This window comes from Toxotes jaculatrix, chromosome 7, assembly GCF_017976425.1.
Source record: "Toxotes jaculatrix isolate fToxJac2 chromosome 7, fToxJac2.pri, whole genome shotgun sequence".
In the NCBI taxonomy this organism is placed as follows: domain Eukaryota; kingdom Metazoa; phylum Chordata; class Actinopteri; family Toxotidae; genus Toxotes; species Toxotes jaculatrix.
In genome coordinates this window covers 27841806-27854973 of record NC_054400.1, presented here as the reverse complement: position 1 = coordinate 27854973, position 13168 = coordinate 27841806, and the positions used below count along the sequence as shown (strand labels likewise).

General features: G+C 46.0%; 1 protein-coding gene across 1 annotated transcript in view; it reads left to right on the top strand.

Moving 5' to 3' along the window:
• The first annotated feature begins 614 nt into the window (after positions 1 to 614).
• The window catches only part of LOC121184962 (endoplasmic reticulum mannosyl-oligosaccharide 1,2-alpha-mannosidase-like), a 16759-nt gene continuing 4205 nt past the window's right edge, over positions 615 to 13168 (top strand). Inside the window, exons 1-4 of the mRNA XM_041042895.1 lie at positions 615 to 795; positions 1119 to 1232; positions 2408 to 2516; positions 2848 to 2966. Of these exons, the coding sequence (XP_040898829.1) occupies positions 1134 to 1232; positions 2408 to 2516; positions 2848 to 2966 (327 nt within the window). The 5' untranslated portion in view covers positions 615 to 795; positions 1119 to 1133. The remainder of the gene's footprint in view (positions 796 to 1118; positions 1233 to 2407; positions 2517 to 2847; positions 2967 to 13168) is intronic.

The window sequence follows — 13168 nt, the reverse complement described above, 5'->3', positions numbered from 1 at the left end:
TTTAGCCATGGCTAAAATAATGTGTCTGTAAGGTTCCAGGGACATTTTGGTTGGCGCGCCGCTCTGACAGGAACTAGGCTATCTTCTTCTTCTTCCTGGCTGCTGGATTCCACCGTTCGCCCAAACGCGAGGTTATTATAGATAAAGAACAGTAGGTGGCGACAATCCTGCAGCCGGTAGCAGCAGCAGGTCTCCATTACATAAAAGAAGAAGAAGAAAACAATGATATCCGGTCTGTGGACACGAGAAAACCGTCTTTTTTTGTATTTGAAAACGAAAATCAAAGAAGCACTCTTTTTAAAAAATTTTTATATCAGCGTTTGAAGGAAAATTCAAATACTGTCTTATAATTATAGTCTTTACGAATTTGAAGAAATTGAATCTGAAGTTTCAAGTAACAGTGTAACACAGTGTAATAAAAATAATTGAAAAAAATACCGGTAGTTTCAGAATGACAAAAACACAAAGAGTGTTTTGAATTAATTTATTTGGGAACATTTTTGTTCAGGGTCCAGAGTATACCGATTCTGGTATTTACGACACTTCGAGGAAATCCGTGAAGGCAGCATGGATGCACCTGAATCATATCTGTTGACAGAGAACAGCATCACATTCAGAGCTACAAGTGGATCGCGTTTAACGTCCAGTTTTCTTTCATCGTCTCTATAATAAGTGTTTTAAACATGAAGAGACCCCCGAGGCTTCTTCATTAACGCTGAGCTAACCGTTGAGTACTGTTACTCTCCTGGTGGTGGATTAGACTGGTCGCACATGTAAAGCTGGAGACTTTTCGAGGTAATGTCAGAACATGTTTTCATTTTTCTCGGCGGCCGTGAAATCTTCAGTTAAACATGTATTCAAAGAATATCTCTGCTGTAAAGTGAAATGCGTGGAAAGTGAGCTGAAGCGGGTCGTAAGTGTACTCTTCATGTGTGACAATTTGGTGTTACTTTGTAATTATATCACAACCACAGCTATGTTTAGCAGCCAGGCTCACATGCTAGCTGCACTTTGTCCCCCCCTAGCTTGTTTCGAGCTGGGTTTAGATCACCACACCTGGAATTTACATCCAAGTGTCGTCTCACTCACACTACTCTTGAATGTGTCTCTTCCTCCAGGGCTGGGTTACAGACATGCACCCACCATCTCGACAGGGCTATGTATCCATAAGCTTTGCTGGACAAGGAAGTTACAATAACAGTAAGCAGTGGAGGAGGCAGTCCTGCTGGAGGGTAAGTGGGTTGTATCAGTGAGCTGCTCATAAATGGATTTCCTTTTCTCCTCTCATCCTCACAGTGCTCTGGTTACCCCCCCACACCCCTGCTAAGACCTGATAACATTACTATTGTGTCCCACTTTTTCCATGGCTGGCTTTAGCTGCTGATGCTCTCCAGTGTATCTGCTGAAAAAGATATGGTGAATGTGAAGAATGCATGATCTGCTTCTTTTCTGTGCCATAATGTAGAGTTGGGTATGTGTGGGTGTGTTTATTATCAGCTCATACAACAGCTTTACGAGTGTTAAATTGTTAAATGTGTTAAATTTAAAAAAAATTGTAGGTTTGAAAAAGTTATGCATGTATTTTATTTGTTAAAGCTCAGAGTTCATAGGTATACCTGTGGTACCATTTTCAAATTGTGCATTTAGAAACTTAATTTATGTCTTCTATACTAATTGTATACTTCATGCCTCTGTGCTTATTGTGTACTGATACGTACACAATATATGTACTAATTGAAGAGCTGAGTGTATGGGTGGAATGATGGTGCTACAACAGAGTGTGATAGTGTAGGACCTTTGCTCCATTCTTAAAGGGAGGCCCAGAGTCAGGTGTGAATGGGAAGCCCAAGCTACAATGTCAGCACAGTAATTTGATTCTTCAGAATGGGCTAACATTGCCTCTAAATGTGTGTTATCAAGTTTAACAGGACATGAACAGTGTTGATAGTGGTGTGTGAATGATCTCATCATGTTCAGGCAGCCTAAGGTGTTCTGGTAATGTACACCATTATTATTACTGTTCATCAGACCAAAAGACTGCATGGTGTAATTAACATGAGCAACAATATGTTATGAAATAAGCCAGTCACAGTACATAGTGCGGGACAGGGCATAGTATTTATGTATGACTGGCTTCACTGGGTTAAGGTCTGTCATTAGAAAGCTGATGGGGAAATAAGTTCTTAGCTGAAACAGCAGTCAAGTTAGTTTATTTATAGACAAACACTGGCCAAACTTCTGTACACAGAGATGAAATGAGGTTTCTTGAACATTTATTGTTCAAGACCACAGATTAATTCAGTTTGAGTTATAAGACCTGTCAGTCAACTTGCTTGTTTGGACAAGAAAAAGCATATCAATTCTTCAGAAACTGGCCTTATTCCTCATCTCTTCTTTGTGCCTGCAGAAGTGGAAGCAGCTGTCCAGGCTGCAGCGAAGCCTCATCCTCTTCATCCTCGTCCTTTTGTTTATTTGTGGAATTGCTTCCTATCCTACTGTTACTGAACACCTCAGAGGTAAGGCTATAGGTACATCAAACATCTCCCACGGGATCTTATGTCTCAAGCACTGGCATGCTGTCAGGGCCTCCTGGCAGCTGGAGTTGCTAAATGTCAACAGAATAATTAGTCTTTTATCTTGTTTAAGTAAAGTATAGATAAGTAAGCAAACACTTGTATGCAACTGAAAACAGAGAAAAGCCCAAACTCTTACACATGCCATAATTACTATTTTTATTCTCAGTGTTCGGTTTAAGTCCATGAAATCAGTAACACCATGTTGCTCTGAGTTTCTAATTGTGACCTTCAGTAACAGATTCACACTCAGTGTTTTTGTATGTGTGTTAAGGCCTTACAGATGGAGAGCGAGACACAGACAGTAACAGCATCCTGAGACCTGCCATCCCCCATGTACTGCCTGAGCCTGTCAAACACGGCCCCCCAGCACTAACTGAACAGCCCTCCCAGGTTTTTAAATCTCACCTTATGTTCTCTTAAGCTCGTCAAGTACATCAAAGAGGTTGATGTACTTGGATGTGGAAAACTTTCCTTTGCTGTTTTTAAATTGGGTATTAATGTTGATTTAGACTGACTGGTTGTGATATTTAGTATCAGTAGCATCACAGAGAAGTACAGAATTTCAAGTTATTCAGTTTTTGAGTTGGGTGCTGAGGTCAGGCTTAGCATTTTATTAGGAACACAACCCTCAGGGGCAATTTGGGATTTTGTTTTGCCCGAGGACACTTCGACATACAGACTGAAGGAGCCGGGGATCAAACCCCAGACCTTTCGATTAGTGGACGACCCATTTACCTCCTGAGCCACCGCCTCAGTTCTTTGTGGCATGGACTCCACAATATTTTGGAAACCTGAAATCCAAGTATATTCTTTTTACATTCTGTATTTCGCCAACCTCCTTCAACCTAAGCTAAGATGGTGACTTCACCATACATAAAAAAAAACATCCAAGGCTGCTTAGAACTTTAGATAATTTTAGCCTCAGAGTGAAAGTCTAAGTACATGAGTGGAATGGCAGCTGGTAGTTATTTTAAGCGTAATCACCACTCTGAACAGACAACGGGAAGATGCAGGGCAGACTTATAGGAACAAGGTACTGTATATCATCTAAAATTGAACTGGTTTCCCTTTTGAAGTAACACACAGTACAACAGTAAACTGAAAAGCTCAGTGCTGTCAGTACTAGGTAAGTAATGGTGGCCCACTAGAAGATGTACTGTGTACCTTACATTATGGACATACGCAGATCAGCCACAACATTAAAACCACCTGCCCGACATTGTTTAGCCCCCCCGCCACAGAAACAGCTCTGACCTGTGGAAGCATGGACTCCACAGGACTTGTGAGGATGTCCTGTGGTATCAGGCACCAAGATGTTATCATTTGATTCCTTTAAGTCCTGTAAGTTGCCTTTGCTCCCCATCAGTGAGGCTTGGGCACTCATGACCCTTTTGCCAGTTCACTGGTTGTTCTGCCTTGGACCACTTTTGTAAATTAGTGACAAAGGCATTCCGGGTACACCCATTTTGGAGATGCTCTGAGATATATCTAACCTTACGCTTGCATATTTTTCCTGCTTCCAACACATCAACTTCAACAAGTGGCTGTTCACTTGGCTTCAGGTGACTCCACTTGTTCTCCATTTGACTCTTCTTGGATCCCACTACCTCCCACTCTTGTCAGGTGCCATTGTAAGAAAATAATCAGTGTGATTCACTTCACCTGTGGTTTTAATGTCCTGGCTGACCAGTGTATATGCCAAGTGAGTTCATCCAGTTTTAAAATATAAATGATCTCCTTCATTGCTAATGGTAACTCTCTGTGCCGATAGCTTTGGTTCCATTTGTCCAGGCTATGACATACTTGTCTCTGAGGTTTCCCCCTCCATCCAATAGGAAAGTAATAGTTGAATATTCGTAGATACTGTATTTTTATAGAGGGACTAGATCTGGAATTTTCAGTAAGGCAATTGGTCTTTTTTGTGGAAAATCCTTATCAAGTCAAGTCTGTTTTATTTAAATAGCACCAAATCATAACAGAAGTTACAGTTGGAGACAAAAGTATTGGCACCCCTGTCAGTTTGACATGTTTTGCATAAAGCAAAGGTTTAATGCAATTTTTTATTGAAGCAAACTAAATGAAGATTTCAAAACAATGATGTGATCAACAAATAACAAGAAATTATTTTGCAGTCTGACAGAAATTTTACAAAAACGGAATAGGAGTGGTTTGGACCCCCCTGTTTGTGGTACTTTTTTTCAAGTTGAAGTTGGTGTTTAGGGTTGTCAAGAGTGCTTGGAGTTTTAACAAGGGTCAGTTTTCACCGATCCATAGGGGGGTAAGATAGAGACATGAGACCTTGACCTACCCCCCCATTTGTGGGTACCCCGAGTCCAACGGTCCCACCCTTAAGTCTCTAGGACTTAGGGTTCCAGAGTTATGAGCATTTGAAGTTCCCCCATATAAGTGAGTTGGGAGAGTGAAAATTTTCCTAAGTGTGAGATGCCAAAAGTGTTCCCCCAGAAAGTGTCTAGGAGCATGTTTCAGAGCCTTAGGAGTGGTTTGGACCCCCCTTTTTGTGGTACTTTTTGTCAAGGTGAAGTTGGTGTTTAGGGTTGTCAAGAGTGTACAAGGCTTGGAGTTTTAACCAGGGTCAGTTTTGACCGATCCTCAGGGGGGTAAGATAGAGACATGGGACCTTGTCCTACCCCCCCATTCGTGTGTACCCCGAGTCCAACGGTACCAGCCTTGAGTCTCTAGCACATAGGGTTCCGGAGTTATGAGCATTTGAAGTTCCCCCATATAAGTTAGTTGGGAGAGTCAAAATCTGGGGTTTTAACCAGGGTCCGTTTTGACCGATCCTCAGGGGGGTAAGATAGAGACATGGGACCTTGGCCTACCCCCCCATTTGTGTGTACCCCGAGTCCAACAGTACCACCCTTGAGTCTCTAGCACATAGGGTTCCGGAGTTATGAGCATTTGAAGTTCCCCCATATAAGTGAGTTGGGAGAGTCAAAATTTGGGGTTTTAACAAGGGTCAGTTTTGACCCATCCTCAGGGAGCAAGATAGAGACATGAGACCTTGTCCTACACCCCCATTTGTGGGTCCCCCGAGTCCAACGGTCCCACCCTTAAGTCTCTAGGACTTAGGGTTCCAGAGATATGAGCATTTGAAGTTCCCCCATATAAGTGAGTTGGGAGAGTGAAAATTTTCCTGTGAAATGCCAAAAGTGTTCCCCCAGAAAGTGTCTAGGAGCACGTTTCAGAGCCTTAGGAGTGGTTTGGACCCCCCTTTTTGTGGTACTTTTTGTCAAGGTGAAGTTGGTGTTTAGGGTTGTCAAGAGTGTACAGGGCTTGGACTTTTAATCAGGGTCAGTTTTGACCGATCCTCAGGGGGGTAAGATAGAGACATGGGACCTTGTCCTACCCCCCCATTTGTGTGTACCCCGAGTCCAACGGTACCAGCCTTGAGTCTCTAGCACATAGGGTTCCGGAGTTATGAGCATTTGAAGTTCCCCCATATAAGTGAGTTGGGAGAGTCAAAATTTGAGGTTTTAACAAGGGTCAGTTTTGACCCATCCTCAGGGAGCAAGATAGAGACATGAGACCTTGTCCTACACCCCCATTTGTGGGTACCCCGAGTCCAACGGTCCCACCCTTAAGTCTCTAGGACTTAGGGTTCCAGAGTTATGAGCATTTGAAGTTCCCCCATATAAGTGAGTTGGGAGAGTGAAAATTTTCCTAAGGGTGAGATGCCAAAAATGGTCCCCCAGAAAGTGTCTAGGAGCACGTTTCAGAGCCTTAGGAGTGGTTTGGACCCCCCTTTTTGTGGTACTGTTTGTCAAGGTGAAGTTGGTGTTTAGGGTTGTCAAGAGTGTACAGGGCTTGGACTTTTAATCAGGGTCAGTTTTGACCGATCCTCAAGGGGGTAAGATAGAGACATGGGACCTTGTCCTACCCCCCATTTGTGTGTACCCCAAGTCCAACGGTACCAGCCTTGAGTCTCTAGCACATAGGGTTCCGGAGTTATGAGCATTTGAAGTTCCCCCATATAAGTGAGTTGGGAGAGTCAATATTTGGGGTTTTAACAAGGGTCAGTTTTGACCCATCCTCAGGGAGCAAGGTAGAGACATGAGACCTTGTCCTACCCCCCCATTTGTGGGTACCCCGAGTCCAACGGTCCCACCCTTAAGTCTCTAGGACTTAGGGTTCCAGAGTTATGAGCATTTGAAGTTCCCCCATATAAGTGAGTTGGGAGAGTCAAAATTTTCCTAAGTGTGAAATGCCAAAAGTGTTCCCCCAGAAAGTGTCTAGGAGCACGTTTCAGAGCCTTAGGAGTGGTTTGGACCCCCCTTTTTGTGGTACTTTTTGTCAAGGTGAAGTTGGTGTTTAGGGTTGTCAAGAGTGTACAGGGCTTGGACTTTTAATCAGGGTCAGTTTTGACCGATCCTCAGGGGGGTAAGATAGAGACATGGGACCTTGTCCTACCCCCCCCCCCCCCCCCATTTGTGTGTACCCCGAGTCCAACGGTACCAGCCTTGAGTCTCTAGCACATAGGGTTCCGGAGTTATGAGCATTTGAAGTTCCCCCATATAAGTGAGTTGGGAGAGTCAAAATCTGGGGTTTTAACCAGGGTCCGTTTTGACCGATCCTCAGGGGGGTAAGATAGAGACATGAGACCTTGTCCTACCCCCCCATTTGTGTGTACCCCGAGTCCAACGGTACCAGCCTTGAGTCTCTAGCACATAGGGTTCCGGAGTTATGAGCATTTGAAGTTCCCCCATATAAGTGAGTTGGGAGAGTCAAAATCTGGGGTTTTAACCAGGGTCCGTTTTGACCGATCCTCAGGGGGGTAAGATAGAGACATGGGACCTTGTCCTACCCCCCCATTTGTGTGTACCCCGAGTCCAAGGGTACCAGACTTGAGTCTCTAGCACATAGGGTTCCGGAGTTATGAGCATTTGAAGTTCCCCCATATAAGTGAGTTGGGAGAGTCAAAATCTGGGGTTTTAACCAGGGTCCGTTTTGACCGATCCTCAGGGGGGTAAGATAGAGACATGGGACCTTGTCCTACCCCCCATTTGTGTGTACCCCGAGTCCAACGGTACCAGCCTTGAGTCTCTAGCACATAGGGTTCCGGAGTTATGAGCATTTGAAGTTCCCCCATATAAGTGAGTTGGGAGAGTCAATATTTGGGGTTTTAACAAGGGTCAGTTTTGACCCATCCTCAGGGAGCAAGGTAGAGACATGAGACCTTGTCCTACCCCCCCATTTGTGGGTACCCCGAGTCCAACGGTCCCACCCTTAAGTCTCTAGGACTTAGGGTTCCAGAGTTATGAGCATTTGAAGTTCCCCCATATAAGTGAGTTGGGAGAGTCAAAATTTTCCTAAGTGTGAAATGCCAAAAGTGTTCCCCCAGAAAGTGTCTAGGAGCACGTTTCAGAGCCTTAGGAGTGGTTTGGACCCCCCTTTTTGTGGTACTTTTTGTCAAGGTGAAGTTGGTGTTTAGGGTTGTCAAGAGTGTACAGGGCTTGGACTTTTAATCAGGGTCAGTTTTGACCGATCCTCAGGGGGGTAAGATAGAGACATGGGACCTTGTCCTACCCCCCCATTTGTGTGTACCCCGAGTCCAACGGTACCAGCCTTGAGTCTCTAGCACATAGGGTTCCGGAGTTATGAGCATTTGAAGTTCCCCCATATAAGTGAGTTGGGAGAGTCAAAATCTGGGGTTTTAACCAGGGTCCGTTTTGACCGATCCTCAGGGGGGTAAGATAGAGACATGAGACCTTGTCCTACCCCCCCATTTGTGTGTACCCCGAGTCCAACGGTACCAGCCTTGAGTCTCTAGCACATAGGGTTCCGGAGTTATGAGCATTTGAAGTTCCCCCATATAAGTGAGTTGGGAGAGTCAAAATCTGGGGTTTTAACCAGGGTCCGTTTTGACCGATCCTCAGGGGGGTAAGATAGAGACATGGGACCTTGTCCTACCCCCCCATTTGTGTGTACCCCGAGTCCAAGGGTACCAGACTTGAGTCTCTAGCACATAGGGTTCCGGAGTTATGAGCATTTGAAGTTCCCCCATATAAGTGAGTTGGGAGAGTCAAAATCTGGGGTTTTAACCAGGGTCCGTTTTGACCGATCCTCAGGGGGGTAAGATAGAGACATGGGACCTTGTCCTACCCCCCATTTGTGTGTACCCCGAGTCCAACGGTACCAGCCTTGAGTCTCTAGCACATAGGGTTCCGGAGTTATGAGCATTTGAAGTTCCCCCATATAAGTGAGTTGGGAGAGTCAATATTTGGGGTTTTAACAAGGGTCAGTTTTGACCCATCCTCAGGGAGCAAGGTAGAGACATGAGACCTTGTCCTACCCCCCCATTTGTGGGTACCCCGAGTCCAACGGTCCCACCCTTAAGTCTCTAGGACTTAGGGTTCCAGAGTTATGAGCATTTGAAGTTCCCCCATATAAGTGAGTTGGGAGAGTCAAAATTTTCCTAAGTGTGAAATGCCAAAAGTGTTCCCCCAGAAAGTGTCTAGGAGCACGTTTCAGAGCCTTAGGAGTGGTTTGGACCCCCCTTTTTGTGGTACTTTTTGTCAAGGTGAAGTTGGTGTTTAGGGTTGTCAAGAGTGTACAGGGCTTGGACTTTTAATCAGGGTCAGTTTTGACCGATCCTCAGGGGGGTAAGATAGAGACATGGGACCTTGTCCTACCCCCCCATTTGTGTGTACCCCGAGTCCAACGGTACCAGCCTTGAGTCTCTAGCACATAGGGTTCCGGAGTTATGAGCATTTGAAGTTCCCCCATATAAGTGAGTTGGGAGAGTCAAAATCTGGGGTTTTAACCAGGGTCCGTTTTGACCGATCCTCAGGGGGGTAAGATAGAGACATGAGACCTTGTCCTACCCCCCCATTTGTGGGTACCCCGAGTCCAACGGTCCCACCCTTAAGTCTCTAGGACTTAGGGTTCCAGAGTTATGAGCATTTGAAGTTCCCCCATATAAGTGAGTTGGGAGAGTCAAAATTTTCCTAAGTGTGAAATGCCAAAAGTGTTCCCCCAGAAAGTGTCTAGGAGCACGTTTTAGAGCCTTAGGAGTGGTTTGGACCCCCCTTTTTGTGGTACTTTTTGTCAAGGTGAAGGTGTTTAGGGTTGTCAAGAGTGTACAGGGCTTGGACTTTTAATCAGGGTCAGTTTTGACCGATCCTCAGGGGGGTAAGATAGAGACATGGGACCTTGTCCTACCCCCCCATTTGTGTGTACCCCGAGTCCAACGGTACCAGCCTTGAGTCTCTAGCACATAGGGTTCCGGAGTTATGAGCATTTGAAGTTCCCCCATATAAGTGAGTTGGGAGAGTCAAAATCTGGGGTTTTAACCAGGGTCCGTTTTGACCGATCCTCAGGGGGGTAAGATAGAGACATGGGACCTTGTCCTACCCCCCCATTTGTGTGTACCCCGAGTCCAAGGGTACCAGACTTGAGTCTCTAGCACATAGGGTTCCGGAGTTATGAGCATTTGAAGTTCCCCCATATAAGTGAGTTGGGAGAGTCAAAATCTGGGGTTTTAACCAGGGTCCGTTTTGACCGATCCTCAGGGGTAAGATAGAGACATGGGACCTTGTCCTACCCCCCCATTTGTGTGTACCCCGAGTCCAACGGTACCACCCTTGAGTCTGTAGCACATAGGGTTCCGGAGTTATGAGCATTTGAAGTTCCCCCATATAAGTGAGTTGGGAGAGTCAATATTTGGGGTTTTAACAAGGGTCAGTTTTGACCCATCCTCAGGGAGCAAGGTAGAGACATGAGACCTTGTCCTACCCCCCCCCATTTGTGGGTACCCCGAGTCCAACGGTCCCACCCTTAAGTCTCTAGGACTTAGGGTTCCAGAGTTATGAGCATTTGAAGTTCCCCCATATAAGTGAGTTGGGAGAGTCAAAATTTTCCTAAGTGTGAAATGCCAAAAGTGTTCCCCCAGAAAGTGTCTAGGAGCACGTTTCAGAGCCTTAGGAGTGGTTTGGACCCCCCTTTTTGTGGTACTTTTTGTCAAGGTGAAGTTGGTGTTTAGGGTTGTCAAGAGTGTACAGGGCTTGGACTTTTAATCAGGGTCAGTTTTGACCGATCCTCAGGGGGGTAAGATAGAGACATGGGACCTTGTCCTACCCCCCCATTTGTATGTACCCCGAGTCCAACGGTACCAGCCTTGAGTCTCTAGCACATAGGGTTCTGGAGTTATGAGCATTTGAAGTTCCCCCATATAAGTGAGTTGGGAGAGTCAAAATCTGGGGTTTTAACCAGGGTCCGTTTTGACCGATCCTCAGGGGGGTAAGATAGAGACATGGGACCTTGTCCTACCCCCCATTTGTGTGAACCCCGAGTCCAACGGTACCAGCCTTGAGTCTCTAGCACATAGGGTTCTGGAGTTATGAGCATTTGAAGTTCCCCCATATAAGTGAGTTGGGAGAGTCAAAATCTGGGGTTTTAACCAGGGTCCGTTTTGACCGATCCTCAGGGGGGTAAGATAGAGACATGGGACCTTGTCCTACCCCCCCATTTGTGTGTGACCCGAGTCCAACGGTACCAGCCTTGAGTCTCTAGCACATAGGGTTCCGGAGTTATGAGCATTTGAAGTTCCCCCATATAAGTGAGTTGGGAGAGTCAAAATTTGGGGTTTTAACAAGGGTCAGTTTTGACCCATCCTCAGGGAGCAAGATAAAGACATGAGACCTTGTCCTACACCCCCATTTGTGGGTACCCCGAGTCCAACGGTCCCACCCTTAAGTCTCTAGGACTTAGGGTTCCAGAGTTATGAGCATTTGAAGTTCCCCCATATAAGTGAGTTGGGAGAGTGAAAATTTTCCTAAGTGTGAAATGCCAAAAGTGTTCCCCCAGAAAGTGTCTAGGAGCACGTTTCAGAGCCTTAGGAGTGGTTTGGACCCCCCTTTTTGTGGTATTTTTTGTCAAGGTGAAGTTGGTGTTTAGGGTTGTCAAGAGTGTACAGGGCTTGGACTTTTAATCAGGGTCAGTTTTGACCGATCCTCAGGGGGGTAAGATAGAGACATGGGACCTTGTCCTACCCCCCCATTTGTGTGTACCCCGAGTCCAACGGTACCAGCCTTGAGTCTCTAGCACATAGGGTTCCGGAGTTATGAGCATTTGAAGTTCCCCCATATAAGTGAGTTGGGAGAGTCAATATTTGGGGTTTTAACAAGGGTCAGTTTTGACCCATCCTCAGGGAGCAAGGTAGAGACATGAGAGCTTGTCCTACCCCCCCATTTGTGGGTACCCCGAGTCCAACGGTCCCACCCTTAAGTCTCTAGGACTTAGGGTTCCAGAGTTATGAGCATTTGAAGTTCCCCCATATAAGTGAGTTGGGAGAGTCAAAATTTTCCTAAGTGTGAAATGCCAAAAGTGTTCCCCCAGAAAGTGTCTAGGAGCACGTTTCAGAGCCTTAGGAGTGGTTTGGACCCCCCTTTTTGTGGTACTTTTTGTCAAGGTGAAGTTGGTGTTTAGGGTTGTCAAGAGTGTACAGGGCTTGGACTTTTAATCAGGGTCAGTTTTGACCGATCCTCAGGGGGGTAAGATAGAGACATGGGACCTTGTCCTACCCCCCCCCATTTGTGTGTACCCCGAGTCCAACGGTACCAGCCTTGAGTCTCTAGCACATAGGGTTCCGGAGTTATGAGCATTTGAAGTTCCCCCATATAAGTGAGTTGGGAGAGTCAAAATCTGGGGTTTTAACCAGGGTCCGTTTTGACCGATCCTCAGGGGGGTAAGATAGAGACATGAGACCTTGTCCTACCCCCCCATTTGTGTGTACCCCGAGTCCAACGGTACCAGCCTTGAGTCTCTAGCACATAGGGTTCCGGAGTTATGAGCATTTGAAGTTCCCCCATATAAGTGAGTTGGGAGAGTCAAAATCTGGGGTTTTAACCAGGGTCCGTTTTGACCGATCCTCAGGGGGGTAAGATAGAGACATGGGACCTTGTCCTACCCCCCCATTTGTGTGTACCCCGAGTCCAAGGGTACCAGACTTGAGTCTCTAGCACATAGGGTTCCGGAGTTATGAGCATTTGAAGTTCCCCCATATAAGTGAGTTGGGAGAGTCAAAATTTGGGGTTTTAACAAGGGTCAGTTTTGACCCATCCTCAGGGAGCAAGATAAAGACATGAGACCTTGTCCTACACCCCCATTTGTGGGTACCCCGAGTCCAACGGTCCCACCCTTAAGTCTCTAGGACTTAGGGTTCCAGAGTTATGAGCATTTGAAGTTCCCCCATATAAGTGAGTTGGGAGAGTGAAAATTTTCCTAAGTGTGAAATGCCAAAAGTGTTCCCCCAGAAAGTGTCTAGGAGCACGTTTCAGAGCCTTAGGAGTGGTTTGGACCCCCCTTTTTGTGGTATTTTTTGTCAAGGTGAAGTTGGTGTTTAGGGTTGTCAAGAGTGTACAGGGCTTGGACTTTTAATCAGGGTCAGTTTTGACCGATCCTCAGGGGGGTAAGATAGAGACATGGGACCTTGTCCTACCCCCCCATTTGTGTGTACCCCGAGTCCAACGGTACCAGCCTTGAGTCTCTAGCACATAGGGTTCCGGAGTTATGAGCATTTGAAGTTCCCCCATATAAGTGAGTTGGGAGAGTCAATATTTGGGGTTTTAACAAGG